Source organism: Sprattus sprattus (genome assembly GCF_963457725.1).
Source record: "Sprattus sprattus genome assembly, chromosome: 7".
In the NCBI taxonomy this organism is placed as follows: domain Eukaryota; kingdom Metazoa; phylum Chordata; class Actinopteri; order Clupeiformes; family Clupeidae; genus Sprattus; species Sprattus sprattus.
This window is the reverse complement of record NC_137926.1, coordinates 11,019,180-11,041,890: the sequence shown is the minus strand read 5'-3', so window position 1 is coordinate 11,041,890 and position 22,711 is coordinate 11,019,180. Positions and strand designations below refer to the sequence as shown.

The following is a 22,711-nucleotide window of genomic DNA, read 5'->3' as shown; positions in this document are numbered from 1 at the left end:
ACAGTTTTTTTTTCCATGTCCAGTGTATGAAGCTTGAAAATAATCCAGCAACACATTTTCTGCTCTTTCCTATGATGGTCATCTCAATGCCCACCTCACCGTCGCCAGTAGCCTACGTCAGTCTCCTCCCACTTCATTGATGCAGCCTACCACTATGCATTGTCTTTCCAGGCAACTAATTGGAAGAGGAGCATCAATTGCTGTAGACAAATGGGCATCTATACCTGTTATTATTCTAAGTAAATGTCAATTCATCCCGTCAGTGTTGAAACTGGTAACACTAGACTAGGCGTAACCTGCTGATGAACATGACGACATGTCAGCACTGAGAAGGACAGCTGAGAAAATAATCGCACGATGCTTATCTGTGTTACACTTAACATTTTCAGAATGGGTAGGATGCTGCAAGTCTGGTATCTGTAAGTGTCCAGTTCACAGCCTGCACATTTTTTCCCTGGAATGGACAGTAAATTCACTGTCCACGCTCTTTAGATCGGCTATCGCTCGCTATTCTTTGTGAGCAATGCACGAGAGCTCCGAGAGAACGGGATCTTGGGATGTTGCCTTTATGGAGAATGAGGCAGAGGGCGTATCAGCTAAGAAGGAACCTGGTCAGCAGCTTTGCACGTTGAGCTATCAAGAAATCTGTGCACAATGCCAGCAGAATGTCCACAACCGCGAGCCTATGCTGTTGCCATGTCTTCATTCATTGTGCAAGACATGTGTGCCACTGCCCTGGCGGAGTTTGATGGTCCCCGATCAACCAGGAGCATCTCCCGTCGATCAAGGGGCGAAACCACGTGAGCTTGTTTACAAATAAACCTGACACGGTGTAGCGTCCATGCTAGTAGCAGGCGTTCGTTGCCTTTTGCATTTGCTAATTATTCGTCATACAATTCGTCGACTGAGAATTAACAAGGTCCACGTGCACTTTTGAGAAGAACGTGATTGAAGATCATATTATTTTATAGTTTTTGGTACAAAAAGCAGGACAGATAGGCCTTGGTAACCATCGGTAGATGAATTGTGATTTGCTTTTTTTGTGTGACTTTAGTTAAAGTTAGGTTGGTATGAGCATAGGCTCACAAGGCTCACAATTCACGAAATTCAACCAACCAAGTACACAGCACAACATGGACTTCAGATCTATTCGAGAAAGTTGGTGTACTGATACTGGAGGAGTCTAACTTTCCAAATGTCCCAGCTAGATTTACTTATTATTCTGGAAACTTCTAATCTGTTCCCAGGTTTACTTCAGGTGAACCTGTGTTTAAAAGAGCTCAGAAGAACCTGATCAGACAAAACTTAAGTTACTCACTTTGCACCGCTTGCACCCCTTAACTGGGAGCTAAGCTGTTGCATTTCCATGGTATGGAAACTGCACCTTTAGTGTGGTAATAATAACAAGGATAGGCCTTTCTTCCTGAATGCTAAATTATTTTTCAAAAGCAATCATTACTTGCAATAACAGGTCTGCACTGGCCTTCAACCTTAAAAATCGTCTTTTATATTTATATATCAAGTTAAAGTAACACTATGCAACATTTCACACTTTTTGAGGTATGGTTTTAAATAGGCAACTAGTTCTGGTACCATCCTCAAATTCATTTCGATAGCATATGGTCATGTGAGAACAGATAAACACCTGTGTCTTTCCCACTAGACATCCAGGAAAAGCCCAATGTAGTTCTGTATGCCGGGCTGGAATGCCCTGCAAAAATGGAAGAAAAGCTTTCATAGCATGACATTGCCAGCTACAGTGCCAAAACTCACCAGTTTGTTTGTTGACAAGCTTCTATTAGTGTCAACTGGGCTATTGGTGGTGTTTGCAAGGTTTTTGCATGCCTTTTAGGTAGCTTGCTAGTTTTGGAACAGAACTCCTTATTGCTGCTTTAACTTTATGTTTATTTTATGTTTTATTGTATTAGGCTAACAACGTTTACCAGGTAAAATCGGCAGTGGTTCGTGCTTGTCTAAAACTACAAGCCTTTTCTTTGTCTCCAACTCTTGCACTGTTTGTAGATCGTGTAAATCATATTATGAAATGTTTAGTTGATCTTTATAAGGGTCCACCTACTCAATAATCTCAAAATCCTTATCTGAGGAGAAGTTAGGACATACTGCATTGGAGTTTGTCAACTTGGAATTTGAGTTATGGTGAAGGTCTCTTGTAATGGGAATCAACATTCTTGTTCATTTAGTGAATGTGATCCGCTGTCCAGTGTGCCGGCAAGAGTTCATGGATGTGGATGTGATGGAGAACTTCTTTTTGAGGGACTCTGTAGAGATGTCCAGTTCCACGGTTGATAAGCCTTTTCAGGTGAGAGATACAAATACAACAACAACGTTGGTCATGATTTATACTTCAGGATTAGGTATGAGATCTATGAAATCTAGCTAGGTGAACCGATAAATTGGAAATTGAAAAATAGAAAAACTATCTGATAGAATGAAACCCATGAAAATACTGAGTCATGTTCAGGAAAAGAGAAGTACTGATAACAGGGCCTCTGTGGTGTTGCCTTTCAAAGTTCATCATCTCTTCGCCCTCAGAGCAGACCCACGTAATGAGATGATCTGTCTCCTCCATAGCTTTGCATGAGTTGTGATGACCACACTGTGGCCTCTGGCTTCTGCGAGCAGTGTGTGGAGTTTCTGTGTGTCACCTGCATTGATGCCCACCAGAGGGTGAAGTTCACTAAGGACCACCACATCCGACAGCAGGACGAGCTTTCACGTAAGGGGTTCTACCTGGAAGTGTGTAGATTGATAGCCACGGTTCTGGTTTCTGTTTCTGTTGTAATAACTCTGAATTAGAGGTCATCTTTGACCTTTTTTTAGATGAAGTGGTAATTGTTTTGTGAGCTTGCATTAGCTTTCGTGTGACTGCATAGTTATCTATGTCATCCATCTGGTCCTGCAGAGATACTTGGGGTCTCCACACCAAAGCCAGTCTTCTGTGATGTTCACAAACAGGAGCCCCTGAAGTTGTTCTGTGAGACTTGTGATCGTCCCACATGCAGAGACTGCCAGCTACTGAAGCACAAAGACCACAAGTACAAAGCTGCTTCTGTCTTGAGTTATAAATGCTGTATAACTTGTTTGTATCAAGTACAAAGCTGCTTCTGTCTAGAATTATAAATACTGTATAACTTGTTTGTATTAATTATTTAGTGTAACCAGCCTTTATAACAGGGTTTTGGCGAGATGGACTTAACTACATTGAAACATTCATTGAACTCTGCATGCTCAGTTTTCACACCTTAAGTAGGATTTTTCTAATCTGTATCAGTTATTACTAACCAGTAGGTGTTACAATGTTTCCTACTAAATAGTAGTCTAATGCTATTTTGATATGACACATCATGTCTTGATACACACATATGATACAAGACACATCATGTGTTAATTAATGACTGTTGTTTTTTTTTTGTATTAGTTATCAGTTTTTAGAAGATGCCTATAGAAACCACAGACAGAACATGGAGGAAATGATTTGTCAGCTACAAGAGAAAAGGAGGAGCATTGAAGGCATTTCGGATTCAATAAATAACGGGTAACTTTCTGAAAAAAGCATGTTCATATATGGAAGCATTTTAAAAGGATAAACTTAATGAGGAGCCGTACATAAATTATTAAGCTGTATTTGTTGACATTTTCTATTTCCCAGGCTTGCTAAAGCTGATGAAAACTACACAACAGTCCACAATGAGATCAAAACTTCAATGTGCAGTTTGATTTTAGAGATAAACAGAAAGGGAAAAATTCTGCTAAACCAGTTGGAGGTATGATTACATGTTTCAGACTTTGCAATTTGTTTCTCTGAATAGTCAAGTGTCAAGTGTCAAGTGTACTTTATTGTCAAAAATCTATATAACAGGGTTAGCACAGAAGTTTGAAATTGCGTTTGACCACTCTCCAATGTGCAGTTTAAAACATTTAAATAAGACATTGACAAAATCTCTCTCTCACACACACACACACACACACACACAAACATTTAAATAAGACATTGACAATAATCTCTCTCTCACACAGACTCTCACTCACACACACATACACACACACACACATAGCAGCAGAAGTACAATCAGTGGTCATAAGGTGCAACAGTAAAGTAAAGTGCCAGTGCCAATAGTGTGTTTAACATGGGTTGTTCAAGGTCAATATAGAGTATTTCTATGTGTGTGTATGTGTTTTCCTTCCAGACTCTTACTAAGGATAACCGCAACAGTCTTAGGAAGCAACAGCAGGATGTTAGTTCCTTATCCAGGCACTTGGATCATGTGATCACCTTTACCAAATGGGCCACTGGACACAGTGGTGGCACTGCTCTCCTCTACTGCAAACGCCTGGTGAGCTCTCAGGGTTCTCTGCCCCAGAGCATCTGAAACCTGAAGGGGCTGGACACTGAACAAACAGCAAAGGAATGTCTGTGAATCAATCAAGATGAATGTCTGTGAATCATTCAAGATGAATGTCTGTGAACTCTCTGTCTCCATCATTTAAGGAAAATGTCTGTGAACTCTCTGTCTCCGTCATTCAAGATGAATGTCTGTGAACTTTCTGTCTCTATCATTCAAGATGAATGTCTGTCTCAGATTCTCTTTCAGATTAGCAACCTGCTGAAGACTAAATGCAGCACAGCGTTTGTGCCACAGAGCATCGTGCACTTCCAATGTCAGGCAGGATATTGGACCTCCAATGTTGAACTCGGTGAGATGATGAAACGAACATTAGGAAGAATATTGAAGCATTTAGACTACATTTACGACTCCTAAACAGTGATTGGTACCGCTTGGCATTCTGTGTGAGCTGTTCCAAAGGGTCAAATGATTTTGAATTGTGCAGAATGTGCAGTACTCTTGCAGAATGTAATGGAACATTGACACAAAATAATACAGAGTAAAAGTCTTACGGAAACAGTACTCTGGGGGTGATTATATTGTGCTGATGGTTCAGGAGTGTCTACATGTTACAGTGTGGCTTCGCTCTTCCCCCACTCACTGATATGGGGCAACGTTTGCCTGCAGCATGCCTACTATGCCTTCTTTTCTGCTGCAGGCTCTTTAATGGTGGAAAACATCCAAAGTCCTCAGCTGAATGGCTTCCAGGGCATCTACCCTGTGAATCATCTGGGGCAGCAGGGCTACCCCCTAGGCCTCCCTCCTCCGGGTGCATCCCAGCAGCCCAAGCCAGTGCCAGGCACGCTGGCTCAGCTCCAGATGCAGGTGGAGAAACTGGCCAAGCAGCAGCAGCCACCACCCGCACCTTTGGCTCCACCTCCCCACTGGTCGTGGTCCCAGAGCGTGCCTCTACCACGGCCTCCATCCATCCGCCCCCCGAGAAGCTCACCCTCACAGGGCTTCCATCCTATGCCTCAGCAGGGTAGGGGGTATATGCCACCCCACTACCACCATCAGATGAGTCCCGTCGGTGCTATGAAAAGCCCCGGATCACCAAGTCAGGTGGGTGCTATTCACTGTCCGGTTACTCACCCGGCAATGGAGTCTAAGCTTGTGAGCTTGGGAGGTGACAGAGTAAGTGCTGTGAACTGAAAGCTAACTGGAGGATTGTCAGATACTGCAACAAGCCCAGTTTTGTTGAGTTATTCCTATGTGCTGAGGCCTTAGCAGAAAATTGTTTAGGAAAAGAAAATGGAGTGAATCACGTAAAGTCTAATATACTGTAGGCTGGTGCCCCTCAGCGACAACCCAGACTGAACCCAAAATGGTGGCCTTAGCTCAGTGACCAGGCCATGAGGGCGACAATGGTACAGGAGGTAGTGAAGTCGTTTAGTAATCAGAAGGTTGAAAGTTCGATTCCTCACTGTCGAAGCATCCTTGAGCAAGACACTGAACCCCTAATTGCTCCTGATGTGCATTGTGCCATCAGTGTAGATGTAAGGATTAAAGATGTTATATACATCCTTGTAAGTCGCTTTGGATAAAAGCCTCTGCTAAATGACTAAATGTCATAGAAGAAAAGCCATATAACCATGTATAACTAACCTTTCATCTGCACTGCTCTCTTGATTATGCTCCATCTGAATGCAACACATAGGAGTAGTGCGAGTCATAGTGTCTCTAAGGGCCAGGTATTGAGTGACATGAAGTTTCAACAGGCTCTGACGGTAGATGACGCTGTCCCAAATGGGGTTGACAGCTGTCATGTCTCAGACACTCTAAGCTCTGACGTGTCAAGATCTTTTAGAATCATAAGTCAGCCCTTACAAAAACAAAGACAGATCTCTTCACTGTGAATCAGTTCAGGACCAGCTGGTCACATGTGTTGGAAAAAGCCCTGGATGTGAGCTGATGTCTGGGGTGTCATTTTGTTTAGTCTAGCTTTGCGTTCAGTTCTTTTAACTCTTAAAAACTGTTTAATAACAGTGCAGATCTTGCGCTTAAGCAAGGCTTATTTTCATGAGCACAATGCAATTCTACTCAAGTGTTTAGATTTAGGAAATGAAAAACTCCCCAAACACATTGCATCATCCTCCCATTAATGAGATATCAGGAACTGTTTGTCAGATGATCTGCCATTGTGCAATAGAGAATTCTGCTTGGTTGTTTCGCAAATATAAAGCCTTATAATATCATATTGTCATTTGTTAACCAGAAGAATCCCTTGTTTGGGGAGAATAGGGAACATCCACTCCTACTATGTGCTGTCTTTCAAGATCGAAGGCTTTTGTTTTATCCCCAGACAGAGGGAAGCTTGCGAGATGCAACCAGAGTTCATAATCTTCTCCTGAAGTAGTCAACCCCCACATCCAGACTCAACAGATGACAAGATAAATGAAAATAGGCTCATACATTGTTGCCTTTCTCTGTCATCTTGGATTGTGAAAGATCCAGCCATGCTCTATTCAATTTTCGAGAACTCCAAATCATACTTTATTTGGACGGCACAATGTTAAATAGCTCTTGTCTCACATAATAAATTCTACAAGACTTATTGTACCACTAAATTTGCGCACTTCATCCCGAAGGCTCTCCAGAATTTAAGGGGACTTGTGAACAGCCCTGGCTGCCCACCCAAGCACATGGATGTCCTCCAGCCTCGGAGCGCACTTCTGTACTCCCACAGTGCACCTCTGCCTACCAGTGACAGACTGAGCTCTCCCCTCTCGCTACAGGAGGTGAATAGCCAGTATTATGTATTATGTGTGTTGTATCTTTTTGTTTTTCTCTATTTTTTATTTTATAATTGTATGTCTGTTACTTTATATGGAACTTGGCGTCTGAAATAAATATTTATATATATATAGACCTAGCACAGACACACATATCACCCACATATACTGCTGAAAAGGTATGCATGTAAGCAATGATGGATATGGTCTTATAAATTCTTCCATAGCTTGTTAAGCCATGTACAGAAAACATACATTATCTATTACACTACAAATTATCTATTACACTACCAATCGTTGTGTAAGCTTAGAATGAGCCCTTCATATCTACATAAGGAACGGGTCCTCTACCACAGAGTCGGCCATTTTTCTACAGTAGCCCAGAAGAGACAAACCAAAACACTGGACTAGAGAGGGCCTTTTGTGTTTTTATGGCTATTGATGGTCACTGAAGGTTCTCCTATGTGCTTGGAAAGGAAGTGGTGTTCTGATGGTTGCAACTTCGCATCCTCACCACTAAATGCCACTAAATCCTACACAATGCACCTTTAACTCATCTGTTGTTTTCATAAGTGTGTGAGCCTGATATACTGTTTTCTTAATGTCTTAATCAGAGGAATGACCTGGCTTTCTCCTCACCTTTACTAAGGCCCACCTTTCCACAAACAACCTTTATTCCAGGAAGTGTCGGTAAGTAATTTCCTAAAGGAGCATGTTTTAATGTTTTTATTTTCAGGTCTGTGTAGTTTATGAATGAGTTCTGTATTAGTTGTCATGTTCAAAACATGATCTCTTTTTTCAGCTCCAGGATATCCAAATTATTCCAAACCTCCTTATGCCCAACCTGACACAGAGACTAAGTACAACCTGTCAACTATTTTATGACAAAAAATTGTTATTATTTGTTCTTTTTGGCTTCTATATAAACATGCTATGCTGAGCTCATTGCCTATTGAAAGGTCTCTTTCTAGGCTCAGTTTCGTAGTCAACGGCAGTTGGTATATATTTCATTTCTCATAACCCTGGTTCATTGAAATACTTATTTTTTTTTACATTTTTACCCTGAGGGTTCCTGTTAGGACCCAGCAATTCAGCTCTGCTGCAAAGCGTCGCAGACACTCATCTCCAGGACCCATCATCATCATTAAGGATGAGCCTGAAGAGAAGGATGACGTGAGATATGTAAGAAAGTGGAGTAGCAACACAAGCTGGCATGGAATAGCATTAACCATCACCCTCTGCACTCTATTTAATAATCAGTCATAGAGATTTGGTGTCTTGATTGTTTTTATCTGTGTCATGTTTTTAACACCCATTACTCCACTGTGCTCCTATTACGTGTGTCTGTTAAGATGTCATGCACAATGAGACCCAGTCTTCCGGACAGCACGGGGGATCAAGGCAATCGAAAAAGCGCACACAAAGATGGGTCTCACCACAGCACTGGGGTTCAAACTCTGGTTTCACAGCACAAAACACCGGACTTGCTCCTGGCTGCTCAGCCCAGGAGTACAGAGGAAACCTCGCAGGTTCCACAACAGGGTACGACCGACCAGTCCAGTGGTCTGTTCCAAAACTCTAAAAAACAGACTTTGACTTCTCAGCATCCTAGTGTAGACGAGCAAACCCAGGTCTCACGACCCAGCCAGGGGTATCTCTCCTCCTCTGGTGGTTGCTATAACGACCACACACAAAAGCCTCAGCAGAGCGCCGAGGTCCAGCCTAAAGGTCACATTGAGAGCACCAGCAACCCACAGCCGTCCCAGGTCCCTTCAGAGAGGCATAAGACTGTGAACGACTCAGCATCAGCAGAGGACCTCAGTGAAGACTGCTGCAGTGTGTGCCAGATTGGAGGAGAGCTGCTTTGTTGTGACAAGTGTTCTAAAGTTTACCACAGCTCCTGTCACATCCCCCCGCTCCTGAAGTCGCCACGGTAAGAACTCAATTGGTTGGTTCCTTTGGCAATTATCAGGGCTGACATCACTAGGAGCTTAATCTCTGTGTTTACTCAGGGATGCGTTTACGTTGGGACAATAGTGTAACCTTTGGCTTGTCCTTCAGTTTGTTTCCAGGAAAGCATATTGGCAGTAATCTAGTAATATAAACTTTGCACTACATGAACTGCTCTGTTTGGACTTAAAGCCACATTAGGTTTTTACTGTTTTTAAGGTACGTTTTAATAGGGAACTCAGTTTTCTAACATTCTCAAATTGATTTTGTTGCTAAAATGGTCATGATAAGGACTGTGATGATGTAATTCCAATTAACCAATCCAGGCTATTCACTTTGTGGTTTGATGTTCAGGGTTGGAAAGCGCACAAAATATAAGAACAGCTTTTTCAGCAGGGTGTCACCAATATATGTTGCTAGCTTACTTTTGTCAGATGTGTGGGCTCTTAGCTAATTAGCTCGCTGGTTTTAGGCAAAAGTTCTGTTGCGGTATGGCAAGTTGTCTTAGGACAGGTTGCTTTCGCAGTAATACAAAGAAATATTTACGATCTGTTCAGAAATGCGTCTAAATGTTTTATATACTCATGAACTGTGTTGAAATCCGATTTTGTTGAGGCACCTGTTTTTTAAGAGGCGCAAACCCTCTGGCTCCTCCAGTAGCTGCTCTCAGTAGTTGTGTTCAACTGTGGTACTCTGCAGTGCAGTGTTCTTACTTTTATTCATGGCTAATACAGAATATCAAGTCAAGTCAAGTCAAGTGTACTTTATTGTCAAAAATCTATGTAACAGGGTTAGCACAGAAGTTTGAAATTGCGTTTGACCAGTCTCCAATGTGCAGTTTAAAACATTTAAATAAGACATTGACAAAATCTCTCTCACACACACACACACACACAAACATTTAAATAAGACATTGACAATAATCTCTCTCTCACACACACTCTCACTCACACACACACATACACACACACACACACACACACACACATAGCAGCAGAAGTACAATCAGTGGTCATAAGGTGCAACAGTAAAGTAAAGTGCCAGTGGCATGGTGAAGTGACTATGGAATGGAATGCATATGCAGGAATCAGGTCAAATTTTTTTGTGGTCATGAGATTTCACAACAGTTCTCCCACTGGATATCTCTTCGCTATCAGGGTACGGAAAACATTCCTTCCAGAAGCATTTTTTCAAAATTTGATTTACAATCTGTCAATAGGTTAATATCGTCAGTCTTAAATTATACAGTTAGAGGGAAACTAAATCTTTCTCTGTTCCTGGATGTATTAACTCACATTAACTCAGTGGTTTCTCATATCTCAAATATGTCCAGAGGAATGTCTGACCTCCTAATCTCCCAACAAATAATATTTGTGTAACATTCTTCAACCCTTTCTGTATAATTTGTTCCTCATCCAGTGGGCAGTGGTTTTGCACACTTTGCCGAGACCTCTACACACCTGAGATGGAGTACGACAGTGAAATTCTTGCAGAGACCACAATGAAGAATGAGGCCTCTTCCATTATGAAGCCTGTGGACAAAAGGGTTAGTGTTGGTCAGAGTTTACGCTCCTGAGCACCTCGTTCATGCATTCAGATATCAGAGACTGAGTCTTTTTTAGCCGCCCATATCAAAATATCAAGCTATTGAAGCACCTCGTTCATGTTTTTCAGATATCACAGACTGAGTAACTAAACTATCTGCAGACTTCAAGCCCCTCATTTATGTTTTCGGATATCAAAGACTGATTTACAGAACTATCTGCAGACTTTAAGCCCCTCGTTCATGTTTTCAGATATCAGAGACTTAGTAACAGAAGTATCTGCAGACTTTAAGCCCCTAATTTAGTTTTTTTTTAGATAGCAGAGACTGAGTAACAGAGCTATCTGTAGACTTTAAGTGTATCCTGTACCCTGTGTCCCATACAGAAATGTGAGAGGCTTCTACTACAAATATACTGCAGTGAATTAAGTGCAGACTTCCGGAAGTCCTTTCCCTCAACCGTGAGTCCTTCCTTGCTGAATGGAATGTAGTTTTGTATTGTGCTGAAGACATAACAAATTATCCGTATTTCCTTTTTAGTTTATTGATATTATTCATCTATGGCTGAGCATATTCATTCTGATACAAGTTCAACCAATATGTTTTTGTTTTGTAGTTCGAACCCAAACAGTGTTATTCAAGGAAGACGCCAGTAGAGCTTGCAGTGGTGAAGAGCAAGCTAGAGTCGAAGCACAGCTCCTGCTACTACAGCCCTGCGGAGTTTGTTTCTGATGTGAGAGATGTCTTCAGAAACTACTCCAACTTTTATGAGGTAGGCTTGGCTCTGCTGGCAGGTGAACTCACTCCCAATGCTTTTAGCGTTTATGTGTTACTGAGACAAGCACAACACAACGATAAATGATAAATCATTTCACTTAATGGAGTAAATATTTGGACTGATAAATACAAATACACATACACACATGGAGAATAATGTGAATTTGTTATACATTGATTGCTGTATCTTGATAATAGTTTCCCTTTATTCAGACAGATTCAGTTGTTGAGGCTGCCGCAGCAAAACTGGAGAAGTTCTTTGAGGAGCAGCTGAAGAGTGTGTTTCTTGAAATCGCATTTCCTTAAGTCAAGTATAAGGTGGGGGAATTGACGACCCAGACCACTGTTTGTTCAGAGACAACTACTAAAGTGTCTTGGTGCAAAGAGTGCAGGCTGAAGGTCTGACTGTCCACAATACTGTGATCTAACCAGCATACAGGGTACCAAAGGGGTCCGGTCAAGCCCATGATTAACCAGCACTCAGCTGTTCTACAGGACATGAAACTATCCACAGCATTTTGAGACATTTTCTCTGGATTTCTGGCTCATTTATAACAAAGCTGACTTAAGGAATGTAGCGTAAAAAAGGACTTGAAAAGAATGAAGGACACAGGAATTCTTGTAATTGATGTTGGTATTCAGATGGTTTATTTACTGTTTCATTTGTTGTCATGCCAGAGCCACAACACTTTTTAAAAGGGTTCAGAGGAAGAGAGACTAAACAGGCACATGACCTCTGTGGAAAGTGACTTTGCGGCAATGTCTCAGGCTTGGGTTCTAGCCTTGAGGATGGTCCAAAACAGTTGAGATTGAAGTTTTCTAAGGAAAATGGGAGCCAATGTCAAGTCAGCATGACAGAGAGATATAGCGATAGCTGCCATGTCACGCTTTCCAAATCAGACTAGAGCTAAATGCCAGACAATGTCGGTTTGATGTTTGTAAGATGCAAACACACAGAAATGGTTCAGTATTTTGCATAAAATGATGGTGTTTACAAAAAGCACCCATTCCCATATGCCAATCCCAATTTTATTTATATAGCGCCAAAACAGTGTCTCAAGGCACTTTACAGAGCCCAGAATTCTGTGGCACATTCTGTACTGTGAAAGGGAAAAGGACATCTCACAAATGTTCACTTTCAAAGATGGTCTATCTTTTTATATACCATGGTTGACCTGGGGATTCATTTGGCCGCGATCTAGTGCAGATATTTTCCAGAATCTGCTGTTTTCTGGAAATGTCCTTACACACTCGGACATACAGAGTAATAATCTCATGCCCTCCCTGACCCTTGAAAAGATGAACTGTAAGTAGGTAGCGCGCAACGTCTTCATGCCGGCTTTGCTAATGACAAACAACAAGGATTATTTTTTTTCCGCTTTTATGGCAAGTTCATGTCTGGTCAATATGTGCGAGCAAAACAGGAGATGTTCTACAGAGGTAGTGAAAGATTGTTCATTTTGTAGGATTAGCATTGAGACACATCAGCTAACTGTCACTTCTGTCAAATCAGGGTTCAGGATAGTTTCATGTTTCAACACTATTTTGAAATCATGTTTACATGGTTGGAGGTATTTTCGGACTCACATTGTTAACAATATGTAAAGGAATTATTATTAATGAATGATTGCTTAATGAATGCAAACATGGTGTTTTGTCCTCATAATTGGATGTCTTATTTTGTAAGTGACTGTGAAGTTAAGCATGAAATGTGATGGGAAATATAAAAAAATACTTGTGAATACATCTATGGTTTATTTAAATTTGAGTTCATAAGTTTGAATGTGTGAAATTTCTTACAGAGTAAAGTCAAACGTGTCACATACATGTTGTGTATTCAGTAAAAATGTGCTTGATTTCCCCATGATGTGTTACCAGCATGACAATCCAATGTCATTTAGTGAGAACGCTGCTAAACCTTTGGGTTTTAATGACTGGTTGCAGTGTGAGTCAGCACTTTAACAGAACAGTTTTAACAGGAGTGATGGAGTTTTTAGGGAGAAGGGCGAGGTGAGAAGCAAAACCTCTAACTTGACTTACAGGGTTCTAGTGGTGATTCTGTCCCTGCTTGAAACTGCCCTGGCAAATAGTTTCTGCCGTTAATGGCCCACCGCTGAGTGACACAAACATGGCGAGACAAGGCGAGGCTGGCTTCAAAAGGAGAAGGCTGCCCTCCAGAAGATTATCGCTGTTTAAAAGATGACCTCAACTGCAGCAATTTCCCACATCCAAGAGACCTAGAGTTTGGACCAGGGCTGTTTCTTATTAAATCCTTCCGGGGGAGGGGGTCAGTGGAATGAGAAAGTGGCAAAGATAGATTAGGAAAGAGCCACAAGCTCTGTAAGAACCCCTCAGATCTCAACAGCGCTTTGGACGAGCGGGGCCTTAGTCTGTTTGTTATTATAAGGCCTTATTTAGAGGCCTTATATGGGCGTGTGTTTTCCAACAAACTCACCTTCTACACAACTAATAAACAGAGATAAGATAAGGCCAGGTCAGTCGCAAATCATTCAGCCTGTGATTTCTTCAAAAAGGATGGAGACTGGTTTCATCTGAGGCTGAGGCCAAAGTGGAAGCATTGAGTCAAGAATCTCACAATGCTAGCGCTATTTCTCATTTCATATTTTTCACTTGGATGATACACACACACACACACACGGAGTAAAACGGAAAATCAAAGAATGACATATTTGCTCATATGCTAGTTCTTACTTCACAGCGATCACAACCAAGGAAATCCCAGTCTTATGCATATGTCATCTAGAGCTAATTCATATTGAACTGGACTGTGTTTAACAGACCATTCTTAAAATCATGTTCAAGATCAAACAACTGGAGCCTAAAACATGAAACGAGGAAGCCATCAGAATTGGCTTTTTCATTAATGGGAAACACCAGTGATTTTGGAAATTAAAGCATTGGTGGCTCTTTAGGAGCTAAATGTCTTTTGTCAAATTTTCTTTTGTTTTAAAGAAAGTGGAAGTAAGCAGGAAGTGGTAATCTACGCAAAAGCAAGAAATAAAATATATTTTAGCATGATGGGTTGTTGTGGAAAAATCAGTCAAATATTGTAGCATAGTTGTGCCATATTTCAAAATCATCTTGTTAATCAAGGCTACCACTGCTATTTGAGCCTAGATTTGCATCCTTCAGAATGGTGCAGTGTTTTCCCAACCCTCTCTATGCATCTCCTATAGTTACACACTGCTGAGATGCCACCACATTCCATTTAAGGCAGGTACATAAAAGGGCAGTACAGTCTGGTTTGCCACATACCAGCAGATGGTGCTACTGACTTCTGGTCCCATGTGATGCTGGTTGACAATATTGCAAAGGCAAATACTGATGGCAAATGTAAAGGTTCAGCCTTCATTAGCCATTGTAAGAGACATTTTGAAAGGACAAGCGGTATTTGATTTCAGTGCAATTCATGAGATGAGGCATCAAAACAATTTACAACATTTTCAACTGAACAACGTGCAAAGGCAGTGACGGACTGGAGTAACTATTATTTGAAAACAACTTTTTTTTCTTCCATGTCAAACACTCTTCTTTTCTAGAAAAAAATGGGATAACAGATTAGGTAAGAATAACTGAATCGTAAGGGAAGTAACTCCATCGCCATCTCGTCAACACTTTGGCATGTCCTCTTGACATGTATAAATGTTCATTCTGTCAACGACATCCATCTTCATCCTCATCTTCATCTTTGGGCCTACTTATTCCTTCTTTTGAGTTCAGAGATTAGTTTTGCCAACAGTAGATAAATAACAGATAACTTCCAACCAGTAAATCACTCTCAATTCCAAGTTATAATGTGGCCACATACCCTAGGCTTCTTTTTTATATAATGACCATAAATAATAATAAAAAAAATAGGACTCTAAAACAGTGTACAAAACAATCAATCAATCAATCAGCCTTCTGCCCTGCCCCTACTGTCTGATTTGACCACTTAAAGTGGAGAGGTCTTTTTTTTTTATTGTCCAGACCTTGTCCACAGAGGAAAACGTGGGAAGTGGGAGTTCAGGCTAGCATTAAGCATGGAGCTCCTGTTGGTGTTCACTGGTGTCACACTCAACAGCAGTGCACAAACATTCAACAATGAAGGTTGTCACACATAGGGGATTTAAGAATATTGGGAGAAATATCTTCCTTCCTTCCTTCCTCTTCCTGAGGTTTCCCACCTCAATGTTACTTTCAGAGGTAATTTATTTTCCCTTTTGAGAAAAGTCTTGATATGGAGTTGGTATGGAAAAATCTGTTATAAGCATTTACACTGATTGTCTGAGTGCTTTTATGGGGTGTAGTCAGTAAAAAAACAGGCAATTTTATCTAACCAATAATTTTGGATCCTGGAGCTGTATTCTGCAAGCTGACAGGCTATTATCAGGCTAGCATCTGATTTAATTTGATCCACAAACTGTTTGATAATCAAATGGGGAACTATCGTGAACATTGAGACAGATATACTTTTTGTTTTTTTTATGTGATCATTCCTCCCTTGATATCTTATTTGTGGATGAGTAGATATCTGACAGTGATTACCTGAGAGCTTCAATTAAATCTTCAACGTCTATCAGTGAAATGCTGTTGAAATGCTAGCCTTTAGTCACCACCTCTGAAACATCAAAGACGCATTGAAAGAAGTAAACAGGATAAGCTTAAGCTTGTAAGACTGACAATACCCATAGGCTGAAATGGGGAAAGTACACCTCAGGACGGTTAGAATCCCTTCACCCTGTTGCCTTACTTCCTAGTCTAGTTAATTTGCAGGTAAGGGTTGATTGAAAGAGTTTGGTGGGTCGCTGATAACAGTGGGTGGCCAAGGCCTGTTGATTCCCATTCTGGCGCTGTGGCATTGCCTTCAAAACAGCTGACTCGTATGCGTATACTTCCTACTGTTTGCTATGCATGAGTCGAACATGAGCTGTGTCCATTTGCCATTCCCTACCATGAGCAAAACCCGTCCGTATTCTGTGTCTGTCAGCCCGGGGTAGTTTGTCCACACTCCCCTGTTTCCTCTCTATCGTTTTCAGTGTAATGGAAGGAGACCCTTTTACATAGTTGAGATAGCCCCACTGGATGAACTGGCATGCAGTGGCTTAAGTGGTATACACAAGCGAGTGAGTGGCATTACGTGCTGGGGGTATGTGGTGGTCTTAGAGGGGTCAGCCTCGGACACCCTGCTTGTAAGTCCTGTGCATGCTTCGTAGCTATTTCTGTTGCCAAGGCAATCTTAAAAGGTCCTCTCTAGCATCTAGTGTGTTTCAGACAATAAATGTCACTAAGAGGCAGACAAGCTCATCTCCCTGCCTTAGTCTTTTCTCATATATCATGTTTTGCTTTAGTTATAATGCAGTGCTGAGCTCAGCTTTGTGCTTAGCCAGCAGCTCTTCTGGCTTGTTCGAGAGTAAATCCGTGTTTGGATGGAAATGTTCATTCATCAGTCTCACTAGCTGGTTGTTTTTTTGTTGTATGTTTATTGTTCATCATCAGTGTCGTCGGTCTTGGAAGAGCAATTCTTGTATTGTCAGTAATGCTGTAAGATTTCTGTCGGTATTTCATAGAATTGTTCTTCTTTTAATGTTGTGTTAATGTCTTTTATCTTGACATAAGTTGGCTGTTTTGAACCTCAACATTTGAACAAAGGCAGTCCATTCCCTCAGTGTTCTAAAAAGACCCTTCCCCTAAACATATGCACATGTGTTATCTAGGCTAGGGCACATTACTGCTAATGTAAGATGGGAAACAGGCACATTTTAAATATGTAGTTTTTGTTGTCAAACTATAAAAAATGCTTTTAGAACCACAGATATGTTGTTTTGTTGACATGATGATTATAATTGAAATTTAAAGGCCCATGCATTCTATGAATCTTATTTCTCCATTGCAGGTTATTCTGTGCTTACATTTACATTCATATGGGTAGAAAACATGGACGGTTGGGTGGGTGGAAAACAGGAATGGTAGGAAAATAAAAGACAAAATGACATCATTGGATTATCTCTAATAAAAATAATCAGTCCCCCTTCAAGCAACAGCTGTTTAGCTGGAAGCATGCAAACATGTAGCACCGTGCCATGGAATCGTATTAAGTTTTCACCCTAAGAGCTCAATATGTTATAACTTGTCTGAACAACTGCTTACTGTAAATATTGATGGGCTTTAAATGTATGAATTTCCTCTGCTCTACTATACAACTAGTCTTACCATTGGTGTATTTTAACATACACTATTAGGATATTACAGTTTTAATTTCTCACTATGTCGCATCCCAAATATGCCTTGACTTCTTAAGAACAGATAAACATTCCCAGGTGGAGTGTGGTTGCTTACGAGTCAGGTACAAATGGCATTCTACCTTAGAAAAAGATGGTAGTTTACTTTACAGTAGCCTACAGCTCCAGGAGCAGTTTAACCAAATTTGGCAATTTGAAAAAGATGTTTCATCAGAGGCGTCTTCTTAGAAAAGACATGTGGCTTTGATTAGTGTGTGTGGCTTACTCCTAGCTCTGTCACCTTGCCCAGAACCAAAGGGGTGATTGAAATAGCAGAGACCTCGCGGGTATAAAATTGTTTATAATGTCCCCTTGCGATTATTCCGCTACCTAATCCTTCCACCTGGAAGGGGTGGTGAGAATCTTTGCGGTATATGAGTGGTCCGGAGCCTGCACGTTCAAAGCCAGAACAATGTGTTTTCAAGGTGTTTTTTTTTCTATTTACATTCATCTCTCCAGATTAAAAAGACATTGCTCTGGTGTCAGTAGGCTAGTTGTATGCAACACAAAAACTAAAAACAGTCATTTATTGTGTCTCTTTCCAACGTCTTATCGTAAACGGTTGCTGAAAGTTGAGATGTCTGAGGAAAAGTCTAGAATTGTCTTTCCCACATGTCTACGACTACTTCCCAATGGCATTGGTTCGATGAAACCAGAGGCTCACCACAAAGACGTCTGGGAGGATTCAATAAAATCAATCAGCTTCCTTGAGGGAGAGTTTCGTCAGCCGAAAATATTGTGGCGAGTAATTGCACAAGATTGTCCACTGTGAAAGATCGTAAATATTACAAAATATGGAATATGCATTACATACTTCACATTTCCCCAAACCAAAAATGTTTAAATATTCATTACGCTGCTGTCTGGAGAAAACCACAACACATTTTGGATCGCCGCAGACCCACTCCAGATGTTCAATAATCAGTAGGATTATGGCGACGCAGCCAAGGAGCGTTTCAAAGTCAGATACCAATCAAAGGAATATGTCGCTTAAATCAACATGGATCTTTGAGTCCTGCAGTGTCCTGCTCCTACTATAAGGAGGCGAAGTAACTTCTAACTTATATACCGCACATATCAAAACCTTTTCCAATTATTTGTATCTGTTTGGTTTTAATGTTGGTTTTAGTTTGATGACAGCATGCTTGATACTTGTAAATGACTGACTGCGTATCGCGGAGCCCGCCCCCCTAGGGGGACCGGTTAAGCTTAAACGGACTAATTAGGCGTTCCACGGGAGACAGTGACGCTGCCTTATCGTAGCCTACTACTCGTCTGCATCCCTAACCAGCAGTCTGCAGCCTGTAGCCAACTTCATACATCTGAATATTACAAGACAGACGATTTTCCATTCAATGAATCCAATGGCTCCCTGGATATTGATACTTTTTTCTATTTACGGAGTTCTCAATGGCCAAGGTAAGTCATTTTTTTTTGTGGTGCTTTTTGGTTTTCTGTGATCTGTGCAGTATGCCATTTTTTAGATTTTGCCAGTTTCACCAGAAATGGTCTAGTACATTATTGTTTGTGTCTATGTGTGTTTCAGTATGAATGATCTATTAGTGTAAAGAGGAATCCATTAATGTATGTATATGATGTCTAAAATGAGCTGTTGCCCTATCCATCTAAATCCTCTGTCTATTTTGTAGAGGATACAGGTGGCAAGTGTATTCAAATTGAAACTGTAAGTTTGACCTACAACCACTTTGAAACAAACCCCACAAGTTTAACCAATACCATGTTGACCATGCGTGGATGAATTACAGAAATTAAATTGGTTTTAGGGTTGTACATCTGAATTTTGTTGAACTATGGAGGTGTTTTATAGAGGTATTCCAATTTTACGATTACAGAATATGGTATGAGATATTTGAAAGAGTGGGTAAGTGTGTGTGTGTGTGTGTGTGTGTGTGTGTGTGTGTGTGTGTGTGTGTGTGTGTGTGTGTGTGTGTGTGTGTGTGTGCATATGCACGTGTGTGTGTAAGAGAGAAAGACAGACTGGTATTGCACGTGATTAAGAAAGCTGCTCCATCAAGACTGATTTACACACTTTAAATGCATCTTGGGGTCACTGAGGCGTGGGAGTGTCTGTTTGACGGAGCAGGGGGTTCTCTGGACATACACGGGGACATTCTCGCCATCAGCGGGGTTCCCTCTTCCAAATGCCGTGCCATGAATCAGACAGGCAACAGGGTCCCCCCATGGTCCCCCCAGGGTCCCCCCATGGCCACTGAATGCTTTAAAATCAATTAGAAACAGACTGGCCACACTGATGAACCTTCCAGAAGTTCCCAACCCGCCCCGCTGCCACCCTTGCAGTGTTCAGACCACCCTGCTTCTACAACCAATGGCACTGCAGTTCAAATGATCATCACGGCGCATTTCGGCACATTTAAGAGACTGACTGATTGATTGGTGAGACATTTGTCAGCATGGGGCTCCTTCCTGAGCGGCCAGGCATCCCTTGAGGTGAAAATAATATCTCATCAACAGCTGTCATTTCCTGTCAGGCGAAGGTATTTACACAGCGGACACGCTGACATGAATGGGGCCGACTGCAGAACTGCGCTTATTGTAAACGACAGTGGGGGCCTGGACTGTGCAGACTTTGAGGGGCGGTCAGGCTCTATTTCTCAAGCGGGCTCTCAGAGATACGATGGCAGGGGTGCAGGGGTGCGGGGGGGTGCCACCGCTCCAGACTCGTTAGGGTGTGTTTACACGAGCCCTCAGACGCAGTCCAGCCATGTGCTCTGCCCAAACAGCATGGCCCTTAAAAACCACAATGACGTTCCAAGGTGGCAGCCAGCCTTTGCAGACAATGCATCAACTGATGGGGGAAGGCCTGTGAGATCACTTGAGCTAGAGTAAAAAGTGTCTAGCCGGGTAAAATAACAACAGCAAAGAGGGATGGCTGAGGTTACGGTCCTACTATAAGTTAGGATGAATAAGTGAGCTGCAGACCATCAGAGATGAAAAATGATTACAGGCCTTGACAGCCAGAGTAGGGTAGGATTAGTACTGTGCAGGACAGGATACTTATCTGCAAGACAAAAGCTCCATAAAACTTGTGTGAGAGACGACTGCTTCTCGTCAACCCCCGCAAAAAGCCTTAGTCACTCAGTGCTTGGAAGGGAACTTTAAATGCTTTGTCTAGGGTTGGTCCTGGAAAGCTGAATTTTAGAGGCTTGCCTCCCTTTTTTTTTATAAGAAACCTCCAGATTTCCAAAACATTTTGGCAGGGGGAAGGGAAGGGGAGAGGGGGGTACCTCCTACTGATAACAAGACCAAAAGGAAGTCTGTAGAGCCTGGTTGCACTGTTGCTCAAGTGGTGTCAGCAAATGGCTGAATGTTTATGTGCCTAACTAACCCCTGCAGGTCACCATCTTGCTTTCTAAGAACAGCCCCGCTGCTGGCCTCTCCCCAACACGTGAAGTGTACCCTTATCTCTGCCGGGAGAGGGGGCTCTAATAGGAATCCCACATGAAAGCCGACGGGGGGTTAGGCCTCCTCATTTCCTTCCCTGGCTTTATTACCCATAATGAGAAACTCTCCACTCTGGCACCAGCATGTACGACTCACTAACAGGGCCAGGTCTTTGCAGCTATTACTCAGCTGAAACCAGTCCTGACTAGCATGCCTGCCTTAATCACTCGTGCTTTGTCACTGTCCTGAAGTGATTTCACTGATAACATAGTCTGAAAAACTAAACAGAAAAAACACTGTACTTTTTAATCGCACGTACATGAAAGATCCTCTGGCCACAAACTTCCACCTAGATTCAGTTGTGTCATTTTGATTGCGTGTGGCAACATGCTGGGTGTTTGACAGCTTCCTACATCATGATTTCTTACTCAGTTAAGTTTAATCACAATGCTTGCTAGCACATGTGCTACCTGAAGACATAAAAAAAGGCTCTAAAGCATATCTTTTGTTGGTGAAGACTTTTGTTGATTCTTGTGTCAATTGGTTCAGCGCTTATTAAAAACATTTAGTGCTTTCAGCCATTCAGTGCTAATTAAAAACAAATGCAATGCATAAATATGTCTAATCGTCTGCTAACCATCAAACACCATGGACTAGTGTTGTTTGCTTGTCTGCTTGTCAGATGAAGAACTTCTATAAGGGTTCTTGACAATTTCTTGTGCAATGCTTCTTCTTCATTGCTTCTTGTGCAAGGTACAGATTTCTCTTAAGAAAACTACATTTTATTAAATGATTCTGAACAAGACTTCTTCTGGTTATTTATATAAAATCTAAAAAGTTTGGCATTTCATTAAGTGCGCAGTAAACTGATCACTTGAATGTTCATGTTTCAGACCAGTATTTATTTTGAAATTTGTGGTGAAGAGATGGCTAGACTGCGGCTAGAAGCAGTCTATAACAAAACTGCATAGACAGTTTGTGTCATGTTAAGTACAGACAAATCACAAGATATGGTGCTCATTTTGGAGACTCACTAGAGTTAATGCCTGTTTGGCTATACTGGCTATGTTGAGGCCTACACCAGGAGTCCAACGGACACATCTGCCAAAGTTATATTGCGTTTGGCAGATCACACAAACCACAAGGTAATGAGTCTATTTGTTCAGAATGAGTTAGCCAGTTGTTGTTTTGAGGCCTCAGGCGTTTGTTGTTGTAAATCTTTAAGAGGTATTTGTAGTCATTCTACCCATTATATTTACATTACATTTAGTCATTTCGCAGATACTTTTATCCAAAGCGACGTACAAAGGAGAGAACTAATCAAGCTACGAGAAATAGAGACCCAGTGTAACAATAAATGCTATTTTACAGAAATAAAAAAAAGTGCAGGAATGTAACAACTCTAAGTGCTAAATACTACTTTAAATGACCCTCCATATCACTTTCTCCCAGACAACACAACTATCATTTGATTTGCTGGGAAATGTGCATTAGGAAAAACATTTAAAATAGCTTTCACACAGGTACTATTTCTAGCACTGTCAGAAAGTCTACGTTCTGAGAGAAATACATAAACTTCAAATACGTCAAATATGTCCC

At 41.4% G+C, this 22,711-nt stretch overlaps 2 protein-coding genes across 2 annotated transcripts in view; both read left to right on the top strand.

Annotated features, from left to right (window-relative positions):
* Window positions 1-523: 523 nt before the first annotated feature.
* LOC308367995 (transcription intermediary factor 1-alpha-like) lies at window positions 524-11,714 on the top strand (the record flags this gene model as incomplete). Its single annotated transcript, XM_080842028.1, has 18 exons — window positions 524-800; window positions 2,202-2,320; window positions 2,593-2,737; window positions 2,924-3,056; window positions 3,440-3,556; window positions 3,671-3,785; window positions 4,209-4,355; window positions 4,602-4,716; window positions 5,065-5,468; window positions 6,995-7,144; window positions 7,753-7,828; window positions 7,941-7,998; window positions 8,206-8,320; window positions 8,491-9,071; window positions 10,508-10,634; window positions 11,018-11,092; window positions 11,248-11,403; window positions 11,622-11,714. The coding sequence occupies 18 exons, from the start codon at window positions 524-526 to the stop codon at window positions 11,712-11,714; spliced, it is 3,003 nt and encodes a 1,000-aa protein (XP_080698154.1).
* A 7,339-nt stretch (window positions 11,715-19,053) lies between these two features.
* The window catches only part of fbln1 (fibulin 1), a gene marked incomplete at its 5' end in the record, with an annotated part of 32,526 nt that continues 28,868 nt past the window's right edge, over window positions 19,054-22,711 (top strand). Inside the window, one exon of the mRNA XM_080842987.1 lies at window positions 19,054-19,108. Coding sequence (XP_080699113.1) covers window positions 19,054-19,108 — 55 coding nt within the window. The remainder of the gene's footprint in view (window positions 19,109-22,711) is intronic.